This window comes from Leptodactylus fuscus, chromosome 9 (assembly GCF_031893055.1).
Source record: "Leptodactylus fuscus isolate aLepFus1 chromosome 9, aLepFus1.hap2, whole genome shotgun sequence".
NCBI lineage: Eukaryota > Metazoa > Chordata > Amphibia > Anura > Leptodactylidae > Leptodactylus > Leptodactylus fuscus.
The window spans coordinates 12582679-12597061 of NC_134273.1; the positions used below are offsets into that span (position 1 = coordinate 12582679).

Below are 14383 nucleotides of genomic sequence, written 5' to 3' on the forward strand. Positions count from 1 at the left end.
TCTGGCTCTGACCTCTCATACCGCTTCCGGCTCTGACCTCTCAGTCTGATTCTGGCTCAGACCTCTCATACTGATTCTGGCTCTGACCTCTCAGACTGATTCTGGCTCTGACCTCTCATACTGATTCTGGCTCTGACCTCTCAGTCTGATTCTGGCTCAGACCTCTCATACTGATTCTGGCTCTGACCTCTCAGACTGATTCTGGCTCTGACCTCTCAGACTGATTCTGGCTCTGACCTCTCAGTCTGATTCTGGCTCTGACCTCTCAGACTGATTCTGGCTCTGACCTGTCAGACTGATTCTGGCTCTGACCTCTCATACCCATTCTGGCTCTGACCTCTCAGACTGATTCTGGCTCTGACCTCTCAGACTGATTCTGGCTCTGACCTCTCAGACTGATTCTGGCTCTGACCTCTCACACTGATTCTGGCTCTGACCTCTCAGACTGATTCTGGCTCTGACCTCTCAGACTGATTCTGGCTCTGACCTCTCAGACTGATTCTGGCTCTGACCTCTCATACCGATTCTGGCTCTGACCTCTCATACCGATTCTGGCTCTGACCTCTCAGACTGATTCTGGCTCTGACCTCTCAGACTGATTCTGGCTCTGACCTCAGACTGATTCCGGCTCTGACCTCTCAGACTGATTCCGGCTCTGACCTCTCAGACTGATTCTGGCTCTGACCTCTCAGTCTGATTCTGGCTCTGACCTCTCAGACTGATTCTGGCTCTGACTTCTCAGACTGATTCTGGCTCTGACCTCTCAGTCTGATTCTGGCTCTGACCTCTCATACTGATTCTGGCTCTGACCTCTCAGACTGATTCTGGCTCTGACCTCTCAGACTGATTCTGGCTCTGACCTCTCAGACTGATTCTGGCTCTGACCTCTCAGACTGATTCTGGCTCTGACCTCTCATACTGATTCTGGCTCTGACCTCTCAGACTGAGTCTGGCTCTGACCGCTCAGACTGATCCTGGCTCTAACCTCTCATACTATTTCTGGCTCTGACCACTCAGACTGATTCTGGCTCTGATGTCTCATACTGATTCTGGCTCTGACCTCTCAGACTGATTCTGGCTCTGACCTCTCAGACTGATTCTGGCTCTGAACTCTCATACTGATTCTGGCTCTGACATCGCATATATATGCGCTCATGCGGGTGTCCCATATATATATGTGCTCATGTATGTATGTATGTATATACACTCACCGGCCACTTTATTAGGTACACCTGTCCAACTGCTCTTTAACAGTTAATTTCTAATCAGCCAATCACATGGCGGCGAGTCAGTGCATTTAGGCATGTAGACATGGTCAAGACAATCTCCTGCAGTTCAAACCGAGCATCAGTATGGGGAAGAAAGGTGATTTGAGTGCCTTTGAACGTGGCATGGTTGTTGGTGCCAGAAGGGCTGGTCTGAGTATTTCAGAAACTGCTGATCTACTGGGATTTTCACGCACAACCATCTCTAGGGTTTACAGAGAATGGTCCGAAAAAGAAAAAACATCCAGTGAGCGGCAGTTCTGTGGGGGGCGGAAATGCGTTGTTGATGCCAGAGGTCAGAGGAGAATGGCCAGACTGGTTTGAGCTGATAGAAAGGCAACAGTGACTCAAATAGCCACCCGTTACAACCAAGGTAGCCAGAAGAGCATCTCTGAATGCACAGTATGTCGAACTTTGAGGCAGATGGGCTACAGCAGCAGAAGACCACACCGGGGGCCACTCCTTTCAGCTAAGAACAGGAAACTGAGGCTACAATTTGCACAAGCTCATCAAAATTGGACAATTGAAGATTGGAAAAACGTTGCCTGGTCTGATGAGTCTCGATTTCTGCTGCGACATTCGGATGGTAGGGTCAGAATTTGGCGTCAACAACATGAAAGCATGGATCCATCCTGCCTTGTATCGGTAACGGTTCAGGCTGGTGGTGGTGGTGTCATGGTGTGGGGAATATTTTCTTGGCACTCTTTGGGCCCCTTGGTACCAATTGAGCATCGTTGCAACGCCAAAGCCTACCTGAGTATTGTTGCTGACCATGTCCATCCCTTTATGACCACAATGTACCCAACATCTGATGGCTACTTTCAGCAGGATAATGCAATGCCATGTCATAAAGCTGGAATCATCTCAGACTGGTTTCTTGTACATGACAATGAGTTCACTGTACTCCAATGGCCTCCACAGTCACCAGATCTCAATCCAATAGAGGAGCATCTTTGGGATGTGGTGGAACGGGAGATTCGCATCATGGATGTGCAGCCGACAAATCTGCGGCAACTGTGTGATGCCATCATGTCAATATGGACCAAAATCTCTGAGGAATGCTTCCAGCACCTTGTTGTATCTATGCCACGAAGAATTGAGGCAGTTCTGAAGGCAAAAGGGGGTCCAACCCGTTACTAGCATGGTGTACCTAATAAAGTGGCCGGTAAGTGTATGTGCAGGAATGTTTATTTCCTGTATTCTTATTGATAATCATATACATATACAATGTCTCTCTTGGCCAGTTATGGCGCCCCCTATAGACACTCCACTCTAGCTGCTCCTGTAGTGAGGGGACTAGATTGGAGTTGCTGGAGGGAGGACCTACCATTCTTAGACGCAACCGTGGTAAATCTCGTCTCCCCTATAGTAGCATACAACACCAGAGCTGTGTACAGGGCAGGACTCAGGCTCAGGTCCGGGCCCCGCACTCTACTCACACCGGATACGGCTCCGCTCCTCCAGACATTGACAGGACACTACACTACCCATCATCCCTAGCGCGCCAAGATGGCGGCCTCCGTACTCACACACTCCGTGTCAGCGGCCGGTCTGCCCTGTGCCCGGAGAACGGGTCTCCGATGTCTGAGCGTCAGCGCCAGCCGCAGCAGGAAACAGGTGCCTCCGCCCCGGCAGAAGAAGGAGCCGCTGGAGATCCCGGGCCTGGAGCGGATCACTTATGCCGAGCGCGGTTACTATGTCCCCTGGCTGGCCCGGCCCAACTTCCCCGAGTTCAGGATGGACTGGAACCCGCGGTATTACCGCTCCCCACCCGCCCAGGAGATGGCGCTGTATAAGGAGCAGCCCTCCTACATCTTCAACCCCAAGTGCCGGCTGCTGGGAGGTATGGAGGGGCGGCAGGACCCCGAGTGAGCCCTCAATGGAAGGTCACTGTGCCCAATGAGCAGAGTGGGGGTGTACTGGGGGCTCTGGGTATATACTGGTGCAGGGTGGGGGGTGTACTGGGGGCTCTGGGTATATACTGGTGCAGGGTGGGGGTATACTGGGGGCTCTGGGTATATACTGGTGCAGAGTGGGGGTGTACTGGGGGCTCTGGGTATATACTGGTGCAGAGTGGGGGTATACTGGGGGCTCTGGGTATATACTGGTGCAGGGTGGGGGTATACTGGGGGCTCTGGGTATATACTGGTGCAGGGTGGGGGTATACTGGGGGCTCTGGGTATATACTGGTGCAGGGTGGGGGTGTACTGGGGGCTCTGGGTATATACTGGTGCAGGGTGGGGGTGTACTGGGGGCTCTGGGTATATACTGGTGCAGAGTGGGGGTGTACTGGGGGCTCTGGGTATATACTGGTGCAGGGTGGGGGTGTACTGGGGGCTCTGGGTATATACTGGTGCAGGGTGGGGGTATACTGGGGGCTCTGGGTATATACTGGTGCAGAGTGGGGGTGTACTGGGGGCTCTGGGTATATACTGGTGCAGAGTGGGGGTATACTGGGGGCTCTGGGTATATACTGGTGCAGAGTGGGGGTATACTGGGGGCTCTGGGTATATACTGGTGCAGAGTGGGGGTGTACTGGGGGCTCTGGGTATATACTGGTGCAGGATGGGGGTGTACTGGGGGCTCTGGGTATATACTGGTGCAGGGTGGGGGGTGTACTGGGGGCTCTGGGTATATACTGGTGCAGGGTGGGGGTGTACTGGGGGCTCTGGGTATATACTGGTGCAGGGTGGGGGTGTACCGGGGGCTCTGGGTATATACTGGTGCAGGGTGGGGGTGTACTGGGGGCTCTGGGTATATACTGGTGCAGGGTGGGGGTGTACCGGGGGCTCTGGGTATATACTGGTGCAGGGTGGGGGTGTACCGGGGGCTCTGGGTATATACTGGTACAGGGTGGGGGTGTACCGGGGGCGCTGGGTATATACTGGTGCAGGGTGGGGGTGTACCGGGGGCTCTGGGTATATACTGGTGCAGGGTGGGGGTGTACCGGGGGCTCTGGGTATATACTGGTGCAGGTTGGGGGTGTACCGGGGGCTCTGGGTATATACTGGTGCAGGGTGGGGGTGTACCGGGGGCTCTGGGTATATACTGGTGCAGGGTGGGGGTGTACTGGGGGCTCTGGGTATATACTGGTGCAGGGTGGGGGTGTACTGGGGGCTCTGGGTATATACTGGTGCAGGGTGGGGGTGTACTGGGGGCTCTGGGTATATACTGGTGCAGGTTGGGGGTGTACTGGGGGCTCTGGGTATATACTGGTGCAGAGTGGGGGGGGCTCTGGGTATATAATGGTGCAGGGTGGGGGTGTACTGGGGGCGCTGGGCATATACTGATGCAGGGTGGGGGTGTACTGGCAGAGCTGGGTATGTACTGGTGCAGGGTATGGGGTACTGGCAGAGCTGAATATATACAGGGTGGTGGTGGGTATTCTGGTCGAGCTGGGTATATACTGGTGCAGGATGGGGGTGTACTGGGAAAGCTGGGTACATACTGGTGGGTATTCTTTTGGAGCTGGATACATACCATGTGAAGGACCGGTGACAGTAGGGTGACTGGGAAACATGGCGATTACAATGCCTGCCTACTACTGTCAGCCGCTGGTGATTGCACCGTTATACTGTATAATTCTGCCATCTTTGGTTGCCAGTACATGTGTATGGACCCTTGTAGTGTGACATATGCAGCAACATTGGTCACATGACTAACATTATTGTGCTCAGTCTACGACTTGCTGTGAATTGTGTGAAATTTAGAATTTGCATCTCTCGCTGGCCTACATGGCGGCTTTGCAACATTTGCAGTCTTGAAGGGGTTTTCCAGGCAGTTCTATTTTTTATTTATTTTTCTTCTCCCGTGTTTTTTTTTTTTTCTCCCATGGTTTTCTGGGCTCAGGTGATCAGAACCAGCACCTGTCCCTTTCCTATTTTCGTACATCGTGTGCCATGGAGTCTGACATACACCCCCATAGCACAAGTAACTAGTGGTGAACAAGAGAGCGAGGGGCCCAGAACTGCCTCCAGTCCTATGCCTCGAGCTCTGTCCCTGAAAAACCCCTTTAATGCCGCAGACCCTAGATCAGGGGTAGGGAACCTTCGCCTCTCCAGCTGCTGTGAAACTACAACTCCCAGCATGCTCCATTCACTTCCATTGGAGTTGCAAGAACAGCAGAGCAAGTAGGCATGCTGGGAATTGTAGTTTTGCAACAGCTGGAGAGCCGTACGTTCCCTACCCCTGCCCTAGATGCTAGAGGGGAACATCTCTTGTTCTGGAGGACTCGGCACGTTCATGCATTGCACAGACAGATGTCCTGTGGTGGAGCTGCAGGGAACTGGACGCACAGATCCCAGTAGTAATAGCACTTAGTCCTATCTTCTCCTGTGTCAGATACCTCATGGAGTGACATCTTTTGTCCGTCTCTGTATTCAGGTGTGAAGCAGGCGCTATGGCTGACAAAGTCCAAGCTAATTGAAGGACTGCCGCAGAGGATCGTGACCCTGTCTGAGGACCCGGCCTATACATTCCCCAATCACGAGGAGCTGGTGCACAATGCTATTTCCAATGCCTGCCTATGGAGCACCACCGGGGAAATAAGAGAGAGAGAAGAGTACTGGTGAGTGACCGATAACAAACACTCCTGGTTGTCGGGTCCATCAGAGGACACGTGGAGACATCCATAGGGGGGTGGGGTTGTCAGAAGAATCCGATAACTTCCCCTGGTACTGCTCCTAGCAAACAGCCTGGGATTTTTCCTTGAGCAGCCGCTGGTAAGTAGTCGGTGACACTGTGTGGATTTTTCTCTTTTTAAGGGGTTTTCCGACAAAACAAGATCTGACCGTTAACACCCCCACTGATTAGGAGATCGGGGGACATTTGTACCCCGTTCTGAATAGAGCCCGGTGGTCGGGTAGCATGCACACAGCTCCATTCATATCAGTGGAGGTGCCGCAGACACTTCAGTCAGATCAGGGTACAAAAATCCCCCGTTCTCCTGATCAGTGGGGTCTGAGCGGTCACAGATCTGCAGGATATCTACGATCCTATAGGTAGGTGATGATTTATTTTTCCCCACAAAACAAGTAAAGATAAAAAAGTAACATCATTACATTTTAATATTTATTCCTTTTGCTTGTTAAAGTCCGAAGCTGCTGCAGAGCCTCTTGCATTTGTGCCGTACACAGAGCTGCTCGTACCCTTCACTAACACACAGGACGTTTGTGGACAACTGGAAATTGTCAACTTTTTGGCATAAGGGTAAGCGCCATCTCTGTACACCTATTCTATAGAGGGGTATAGGATGATTAATATCCAATGAATGGGGGTCCGACACCTGGAGCCCCCAATGACCCGCGGATTAAAGAGACTGGGCAGGAACTGTGGCCTCATCGTTGTATACAAGGCACAGCCCTTGTAGTCCCATTCACATGACGGATAAGGGGGGGCTGATATTGATAACTTACCCTAGAGATAGACCATCAGTAGTATAATCCTGGAATACCTTTTAATCCACGATAGGTAGATATGACCTGACTGATGTATCCTGGGTCTTATTTGCCGTGCCCTCCTCCATTCCTACCTTTCTCCATCTTGCAGACTCTACTATCTACCATGTGAGGGGTACTAATAGTTTACTGATGAGCGCTAAGACCCCGCTAGATCCTTTGGCTTCGTCTCCTGAAATCCAAGCCACCGAGCAGCACGTCCTGGACTCCCTCTATCCACTGTCTCCGGCTATTGATCTACAAGAAGTCAACGTGTACGAGGAACGAAACGATATCGGTACGTCCAGTCATTGGCTGTTCTGTATGGGACGTGGAACAAAGTATTCCTGGTTTTGAGGTCAGAGGGGTCCAACCGCTCAGGATAGGGGATACATTGCTTTGGTGGGACTACACTTTTTTATTTTTATTTTGCAGAATTGTGACACTTTATAGAATAATCAGTCACATGACATGTCATTGGGATTGGCTTAAGCTGTTCCCTTTACAGCAGGGGTAGGGAACGTACAGCTCTCCAGATGTTGCAAAACTACAACTCCCAGCATGCATACTTGCTCTGCTGTACTTGGAACTCCGATGGAAGTGAATGGAGCATGCTGGGAGTTGTAGTTTCACAGCAGCTGGAGAGCCGAAGGTTCCCTACCCCTGCTTTACAGTGTCTGCAGCAAATTCAGAAGCCAACACAAAGATTTCGGTGGCAGAGATGCATGGGGGTTATTAGCCTGCTTACCTATGCGTGTGAACAGGGTTGCAGAAACCATATTCATATGCATGGCATGGAGAGTGCACCAAAACCCTTGTGAAATCTTGTTGAGTTGAACATAACCTTAGTCTAACAATCAGTAGTAATGACATTACCTGTCAGCAGAACATCACTATGTAATGCTTGTATAGGTGCAGGATACAGGTCAATGTGTCCACTTACGGTTGCAGATTTTTGTTGCTGTGTAATATAATTTTCCCATCTCTGCTGCAGGTTTTAAGGACGGGTTCCCTTACCCCCACCTGCACACTGTATACGTCACTGAGCCCTGCGACACCAGAGCAAAATGCCTTCCAGACCAGCTGAGGGCGAAGATGATTATGATCGCATTTGGAGGTGCAGTGGCCAAAGCCAAGATCCTCTTTGGGGTACGTCTGTACTTACTGCGCCACGTGTATTTGGTGGCGTTGTACAGACTTCTCACACCGTAGCAGTTTTATCCCACGTCTTTATATAAGCTGCAGGACTGGATAGATGTAGTAATGGTTTGCTCTTCCTCAGGAGGATGTCAAGACTTTGCCACAACCAATCGTAGTTCAGAGCGTTGGCACCGACGGCCAGTTGTTCCATTTCATGGTGCTGCAGCTGAACACATTGGATTTGGCCTCTAATGATGGCATCAAGAACATCGTCTGGATGGATGGAGACCAAGCGCTGTACGACACGGTGGCGTTCAAGCCAAAAATTAAGAGGAAAGTGGTTCTGGTAAGTAACCTGAGCAGGAAGGTAATAAATACTGGAGGTGGAAGCGATTGGAGTACAGCGGTGACCACAAGCAGGAACTATCTATTTGGGGTGATAGAGGATATTTTACTGTAGTTGGACACTTGTTGTTCAGCTTATATGAACATACGCTTTTCCTTTTTCTTTCTTTCTAGGTTCCCGCTGGCATCGCCGGTTTCAAGCCGGAAACCTTTGTGAAATTTTGGTCCATGTACCTGAATGGAGCAGTTTAAGTTACTAGAGAAATATCTGTATATACAAGTTACTGAATAAACCGGAATATTTATAGGAGATTGTGAGTATCGGTCATACTCTGTATGTTATAAGGCAGTGGAAATGGCCCGTTCTGAAATGGGGCTCCGGCCAGAGGTCAAGACCTCAAACTCTAGAGAGAAATGGAACAAGTTTGGGCCACACTGGAAAAATAGAGACTGCAAAATCTGGTTCATATATCAGTTATTTCCAGGTCTGAACCCAGTCAGACCATCGGGAGTCTCTGCATGTTATACAGCGTGATGGTGGAGTCACAGACTACGAGTATGGAGTCCACAGTCAGTCCTGGAAAATGCAGACAATAAAAATCTGAACTGAAGTTGTCAGTGTGTCTGGGTCCTTAGGACTGATGATGTTGAATTGTTCAATGCTTAGACATAAAGAAACAGCGCCACCCCTGCCTACAGGTTGTGTATGATATTGCAGATCAGCTCCACTCACTTCAGATGGTGCCATATCTACTTGAAAGCAGTTAAATTTCTCTAAGGGCCCCTTCACACATATACGCTTGCTGATTCTCAACGTCTAACACGTTCCGAAGCAGCGGCGTTAAAACAGATCCCATTGCTTTCTATGGGAGCCGGCATACGCGCACATCACATTGAAAGCAATAGGGGAAAAAAAGTAGCCCATTTATTTCTATGGGGAGCGCACGTACGCCGGCTCCAAGGAAAGCAATGGGATCTGTTTTAACGCCGCTGATTCGGAACGTGTTACACGTTCAGAATCAGCGAGCGTATACTCCGTGTGAAGGGGCCCTAATTCTGTACAACTCCTTATATAACATGACACCCAAAGGCACACATCTGTCCCCATACACCATGTCCTGATTTAGTCTCTGCACTAATCGTAGGGCTTTCTGGGAAGGTAAGAGCATGTCCTGGATGTTGCGTGAACACCAGTGCTCTCCATTCAGTTGTAGTACCTATGGCACAAAGCAGAGTGTACCCTACATCAGACATCATGGCTGTGCTCCTTGCAACTGGTGAGGCAGAACAGAACTGGGAAAAGGTGCAATGTATTAAAGGGTTGTTTTTTTTTTTCCAGGACCAGATGAATTCTTCATACTGATGACTTATTTACAAGATGGCTCATCAGTATGTGATCTGTGGGGTCTGACACAGAGACCCTGCACAAATCAGGGTCTGAGCACCAATAGGAGCAGCGCTTTACTTCCCCGAAACATCTGCTGTATTACTCCAGTGCACAGGTCATCAGTATGAAAAGTCTATTTGGGCCTGGACCATACTTGTCTGGATTTCAGCACTTTCAATTTTAGGATCGGTGAGGGCACCAAAAGTCAGAAACCATTTGAAGTGATAACATAACTTAGGTTCACATGTGCACCAGGCTCTCAGTCATTCAGGGCTGCCGGGGACCCGAATAATGGAGAGTCAGACCATTAAACCAGTGGTTACCCCATAGACTATAATGGGGTCTGCTAGGTGTCCTCCATGCAGGACTTTTCTCCACAGATTTCTGCAGCGTGCAGATGTGAACTTTGCCTTATCACCATATAAAGATGGAATAAACCTTTAATACTGCAGCTGTGGCAATCATCTACTAACCCAACAGAATACACAAGACAGATGCAGGACGTAACACAATGTGAGGCCTAATACAATCCACTTCTGTATGGAAAAGATTTTGCAAAAATGAGGCTGAGCTAAAATAGAAGGGCTCTTTCACATCTGCGCCCGGGGTCTCCGTTCTGCAGGTTTCTGTTCCCTGCACGAAACTGGACAGGAGACAGAAACCTGCAGTCATGTTCCAAACCCATTCATTTGAATGGGTTTGAAGTGTCCGGCCGTGAGCGTTTTATGCTCTCCACGGCGAAAGTTTTTTTTTTTAACCGGACACAGAGTCAGACATGCAGTACTCTGTGTACAGTTTTTAAAAAAAAATGGTTTCGCGGCAGAGAGCATATAATGCTTACCAGCGCTCACGGCCGGACCTGATCTGACAGGTTTCCGTCTTCTGCATGCAGAAGACGGAACCCTCAGAACAGAGATCGAACGCTGGTGTGAACCCAGCGTCAGTCTTTAGACAAAAAGCCAGGATACCCTAAAACACAACTCCTTTGGTGAGAATCTATCACCACCTTGCTGCGGCCCGCTCTGAGCATGCTCTATTGTAGGCCAATAGACCAAGCCTGTGCAGTTTAAAGATACATGAAATACAAAGAAAAATCCATCTAGTTACCATAATGGTAGATGAACACTGGACAGAAGACAGCCATAAAAGTAATAAGGACGGTGTGCTGCACATGGAAAACACCAAGAGTGTGAATAAGCCCTTACACTGGGAGGGAACCAAACTAATCCCCATCACTGCCGAATCTATCAGGTCCATTCAATGTCTATGGGGCCAATAGAGTGAGAACTTGGCTATCAGTCCCGTAACATTGAGTGACTACACCCATCCTCGACCAGTAAGGTAATCCAGTAAGGAGGAATGGGATGTTTGGGACCCCTGGTAGTCAAACATTTATCACGATAAGTCTATTGTTAGACGATCCCCTTAAGAACATTTAGGCCTCCTGTATTAGGGGCAATATTAACCAAAAAGAATCCAGCCTGATCAGGAGACGAGGACGCAAAGCAACACAGTCATGTACAAGGCAAGGAGTCTCCCTCCCCGCAGCTCCACTGACCTATACTGTATATAGTAGGGAACATACGGCTCTCCAGCTGTTGCAAAACTACAACTCCCAGCATGCGTACTTACTCTGCTGTTCTTGGAACTCCCATGGAAGTGAATGGAGCATGCTGGGAGTTGTAGTTTCACAGCAGCTGGAGCGCCGAAGGTTCCCTATCCCTGGTATATAGCATGGGACAACAGAGCTGCGCGGAGGGAGAGACTGTCATCGGCACGGCCCATAAACCGCCATCTGGTTTATTCACCAGATCTAGGGTCATCTACAATGGGTCCTAATGCCGTCATACTGTCATCCATTAGACTCTGCATTGTGGATGTGACTGTCGCCGGTGAATAAATACAGAAAGGAGATCTGCACAGGGTCTTACACAGAATATAAGATTATACATAACACTGTATATACATATATTGGTCAATATTATATATAAAACTATTTAAAAAACCAAAAAAGTGCCGTGACAATTCTTTGAATTTATTAAATTTATTACAGCATGGAGGCGGAAAAATTAACCATATCATTCCAAGCTGTCCCATATCAAGAGACAATAATTTAACTATCCCTTTTTGAATACACAAGGAATTTTTCTTGTAACAATGTCCTGAGAGGAGCTGCTAATGTTCCCTCCTTCAGTTACTCCTGACAAATAAAATGAGGAAAAAAAAATAAAATAAAAATACAAAAAAAACCCTGGAACACGAGACTTTGATCGGAAACTCAGCCGCCAGCTTACGCGGACTGTCCCTTTTCCTAAGCACACAAGCAAATAACCCCCGAGAGTGTCGCCGCTTGTAAAGTTTCTCATTTCAGACTGAAGGAAAGTAAAAAAAACAAAACAAAACCTAAAAATTACAGTGTCGAGTATCAGCCGGACTTGTTCTGGGGTCAACGTCGATAGGATGGAAACCAGAGCAGGCAGTGGTTATGCAAAAGATGGCGGGCGTTTCATTCTGCCAACCAGCGCCGCCACTTAACTCATCGAAGTCTGCAGCGTGAAGCCTTGACACCAAACCTGTCCATGGCGCGATCCTATAAAACATCCCTTTCTGCAGCGAGGGGCTTCCTCTTGATTCTAGAAGTTTCTAGTAAATTATCGCTCTTGTAGAGGTAAAAAGGAAAACAAAAAATATATATATAATATATAGAGTCTTAGGTGTTTAAACAAATATCAAGTGTTGTATTGTATGAGGTAAAGAGAAGGGCGCAGGGCCGACCGGAGCACCTGCACAGTGGAAAAAAAAAACAAAAAAAAATATAAAAAAACAAAAATTTCCAGAGGTGTTGCACGAAACAGAAAATCTCTTTGGAGGGACGTGGGCGTCTGAGGATCTCAGTTCATCTTTGAAAGGAAAATAAAGCTTTAAAAAAAAAAAAAAGCACAAAGTTTCCTATTTCAGCTATTTCTCCTCGAATATCACGTCACAGACATAGAACATTTGGGGGGCAAAAAAAATTTAAAAAATAAAGACACAGCAATCGGGTTTATATCTTGAAGTCTCCTTCTCTTGGAAACAAAAAAAAAAAAAAAAAAAAAAAAATTCTGTACAGGTAGAAATCCCCAGAGCAGGATTTTCTTGTCTTGACAGTTTTTAGTACTGTGTTTGATGGAATAAAAAGTTTTGGCTTTTTATTGCATGAAACTGAACTGAGGGAGCGGTTGTAGACGTCTCCGCCGCTCCAGACAATTCTCTTCTCCAATCACCGACACCTTCTGAGCAGCAGCTGAGTCAAGTCTTGTCCCCGTTGTCACACGCTCATGGTCATGCTGGGAGAGTACTGTGAAAACAAGTGGCGAGGGTTAATGGTTTGGTCCACGTTACGATCATACATATTGGCTCAGCCGACATCGATTCCTCCAAACCTCCCCAGTACAAGTGGTTGCAGCTTATCTCCTGTGACGGCAAAGGATTGGGCATGTTGAAATCCAACATGTCCGGCCCAACACAGTAGATTAATATATGCTGAACAGCTGACTGTCTAATGTGTACGGCCACCAAGTTTAAGAGCTTGTTCCACGGTAGATGTTAGAATGGAGTAAATAAAAGTGGATCCAGTAGGTGGCGCTGCAAGTCCATGCTGCCCTCCTATGACTGTTAGGGGGAGTTCACATGGAGTAACATGCCGCGTGATGTGGCACCTATATGGCATGAGACTTTGAGCACCGTATACGCTCCCATTGATTTCAATGGGAGCTAGGATCGTATATGCAGCGTTATTTTGCAGCCGCAAAATCATGGCCGCAAAATAACGCCACGTATACGGCGCTCAAAGTCTCACACGCTGTATACGTGCCACATCAAACGGCACGTTACTCCGTGTGAACATACCCTTAGGCTGCGTTCACGCTGAGCTTTTTGGTGAGGAAACTTACTTAAAAGCACACGGACCTCATTATAGTCTATGGGGGTCCATGTGCTTTTACTGCAAGCTGCTTGCAATTGCGTTTGGTATTCCGGTCGGGGGGACTCCATGCAGACTCCCCCGGACAGAATACCAATGCAGATGTGAACCAAGCATAACACCTGGAGCAACACCAGGGAGAACTTACTATGTCCTACCTCCTCTACTACAGTCTGCCAGCCCCCGCAACAATGGTAACTGCCTAGGAAAACCGAGAGAGGTGGGAAGCGATAGAGCGACCCCGAGGGGCTCAGGACTTCTTCCCATTACGTGACCTGGGGTCATAACCAGCCTAGAACCTTTAGGCCCAGCCTAGACCGAAACCCTGTTGGGGCTCCACCATATACTACATTCATTTCAATCAGCCTGATGTCCAAAGCTGTAGACATATAGGATATGGCAATGTGTCATGCAGCCATGGTCTGAGACTAAGTGACTATAGCACTGACAGGACAGACACTGTGTATATGTGTGCGTGTATATATTTGTAAGGACTTACATTATCATTTTGGAAGGAATGAAGAAAGTTTCCTCCTAACTCTCCGTCGTCTCGCGGTGTCCCAGGAGGGTTACTAATGCCACTTATGTTATTTGGGGAATTCTGGAAGAGAGAACATAAACTAGGTTTATAATCCATACCAGTATTCACCAGGGATCAGTTATAAAGTAATATATACTATATACATAGTAGGCACAGCACCGGGCATAGTATAGCAGCTGTGCCTTGTATGAGATGGAGCTGCAGAAGGATCATGTGACCGGCAGACATGACTGTGTCCTCCAGGCTCTTCGTACGCTATGGCCGCCTTCAACCAACTATAGGGTGAGCCACTGACGTGGTACTAATGAC

At 48.5% G+C, this 14383-nt stretch overlaps 2 protein-coding genes across 5 annotated transcripts in view; one reads left to right on the top strand and one right to left on the bottom strand.

Annotated features, from left to right (window-relative positions):
• The first annotated feature begins 2723 nt into the window (after nucleotides 1–2723).
• On the top strand, nucleotides 2724–8748 carry MRPL37 (mitochondrial ribosomal protein L37). The gene is made up of 7 exons (XM_075287297.1): nucleotides 2724–3108; nucleotides 5649–5832; nucleotides 6358–6473; nucleotides 6813–6998; nucleotides 7695–7849; nucleotides 7983–8186; nucleotides 8360–8748. Exons 1-7 carry the CDS (start codon nucleotides 2775–2777, stop codon nucleotides 8435–8437), a joined length of 1257 nt encoding a protein of 418 aa, XP_075143398.1. The 5' UTR covers nucleotides 2724–2774; the 3' UTR covers nucleotides 8438–8748.
• Nucleotides 8749–11715: 2967 nt separating this feature from the next.
• The window catches only part of SSBP3 (single stranded DNA binding protein 3), a 30865-nt gene continuing 28197 nt past the window's right edge, over nucleotides 11716–14383 (bottom strand). For all 4 annotated transcript variants that reach the window (XM_075287269.1, XM_075287268.1, XM_075287267.1 and 1 more), the window contains exons 17-18: nucleotides 14033–14134; nucleotides 11716–12909 (exon numbers count right to left, since the gene is read on the bottom strand). In XM_075287269.1, the coding sequence (XP_075143370.1) occupies nucleotides 12880–12909; nucleotides 14033–14134 (132 nt within the window). In that variant the 3' untranslated portion in view covers nucleotides 11716–12879. The remainder of the gene's footprint in view (nucleotides 12910–14032; nucleotides 14135–14383) is intronic.

Excerpts from the sequence above, each read along its gene's own strand:
- MRPL37 (XM_075287297.1), top strand. The coding sequence starts at position 2,775 with ATGGCGGCCTCCGTACTCACACACTCCGTGTCAGCGGCCGGTCTGCCC. Across the intron at positions 3,109-5,648 it reads CAAGTGCCGGCTGCTGGGAG|GTGTGAAGCAGGCGCTATGG; the intron begins GTATGGAGGGGC and ends CTCTGTATTCAG. Across the intron at positions 6,474-6,812 it reads GTCAACTTTTTGGCATAAGG|ACTCTACTATCTACCATGTG; the intron begins GTAAGCGCCATC and ends TCCATCTTGCAG.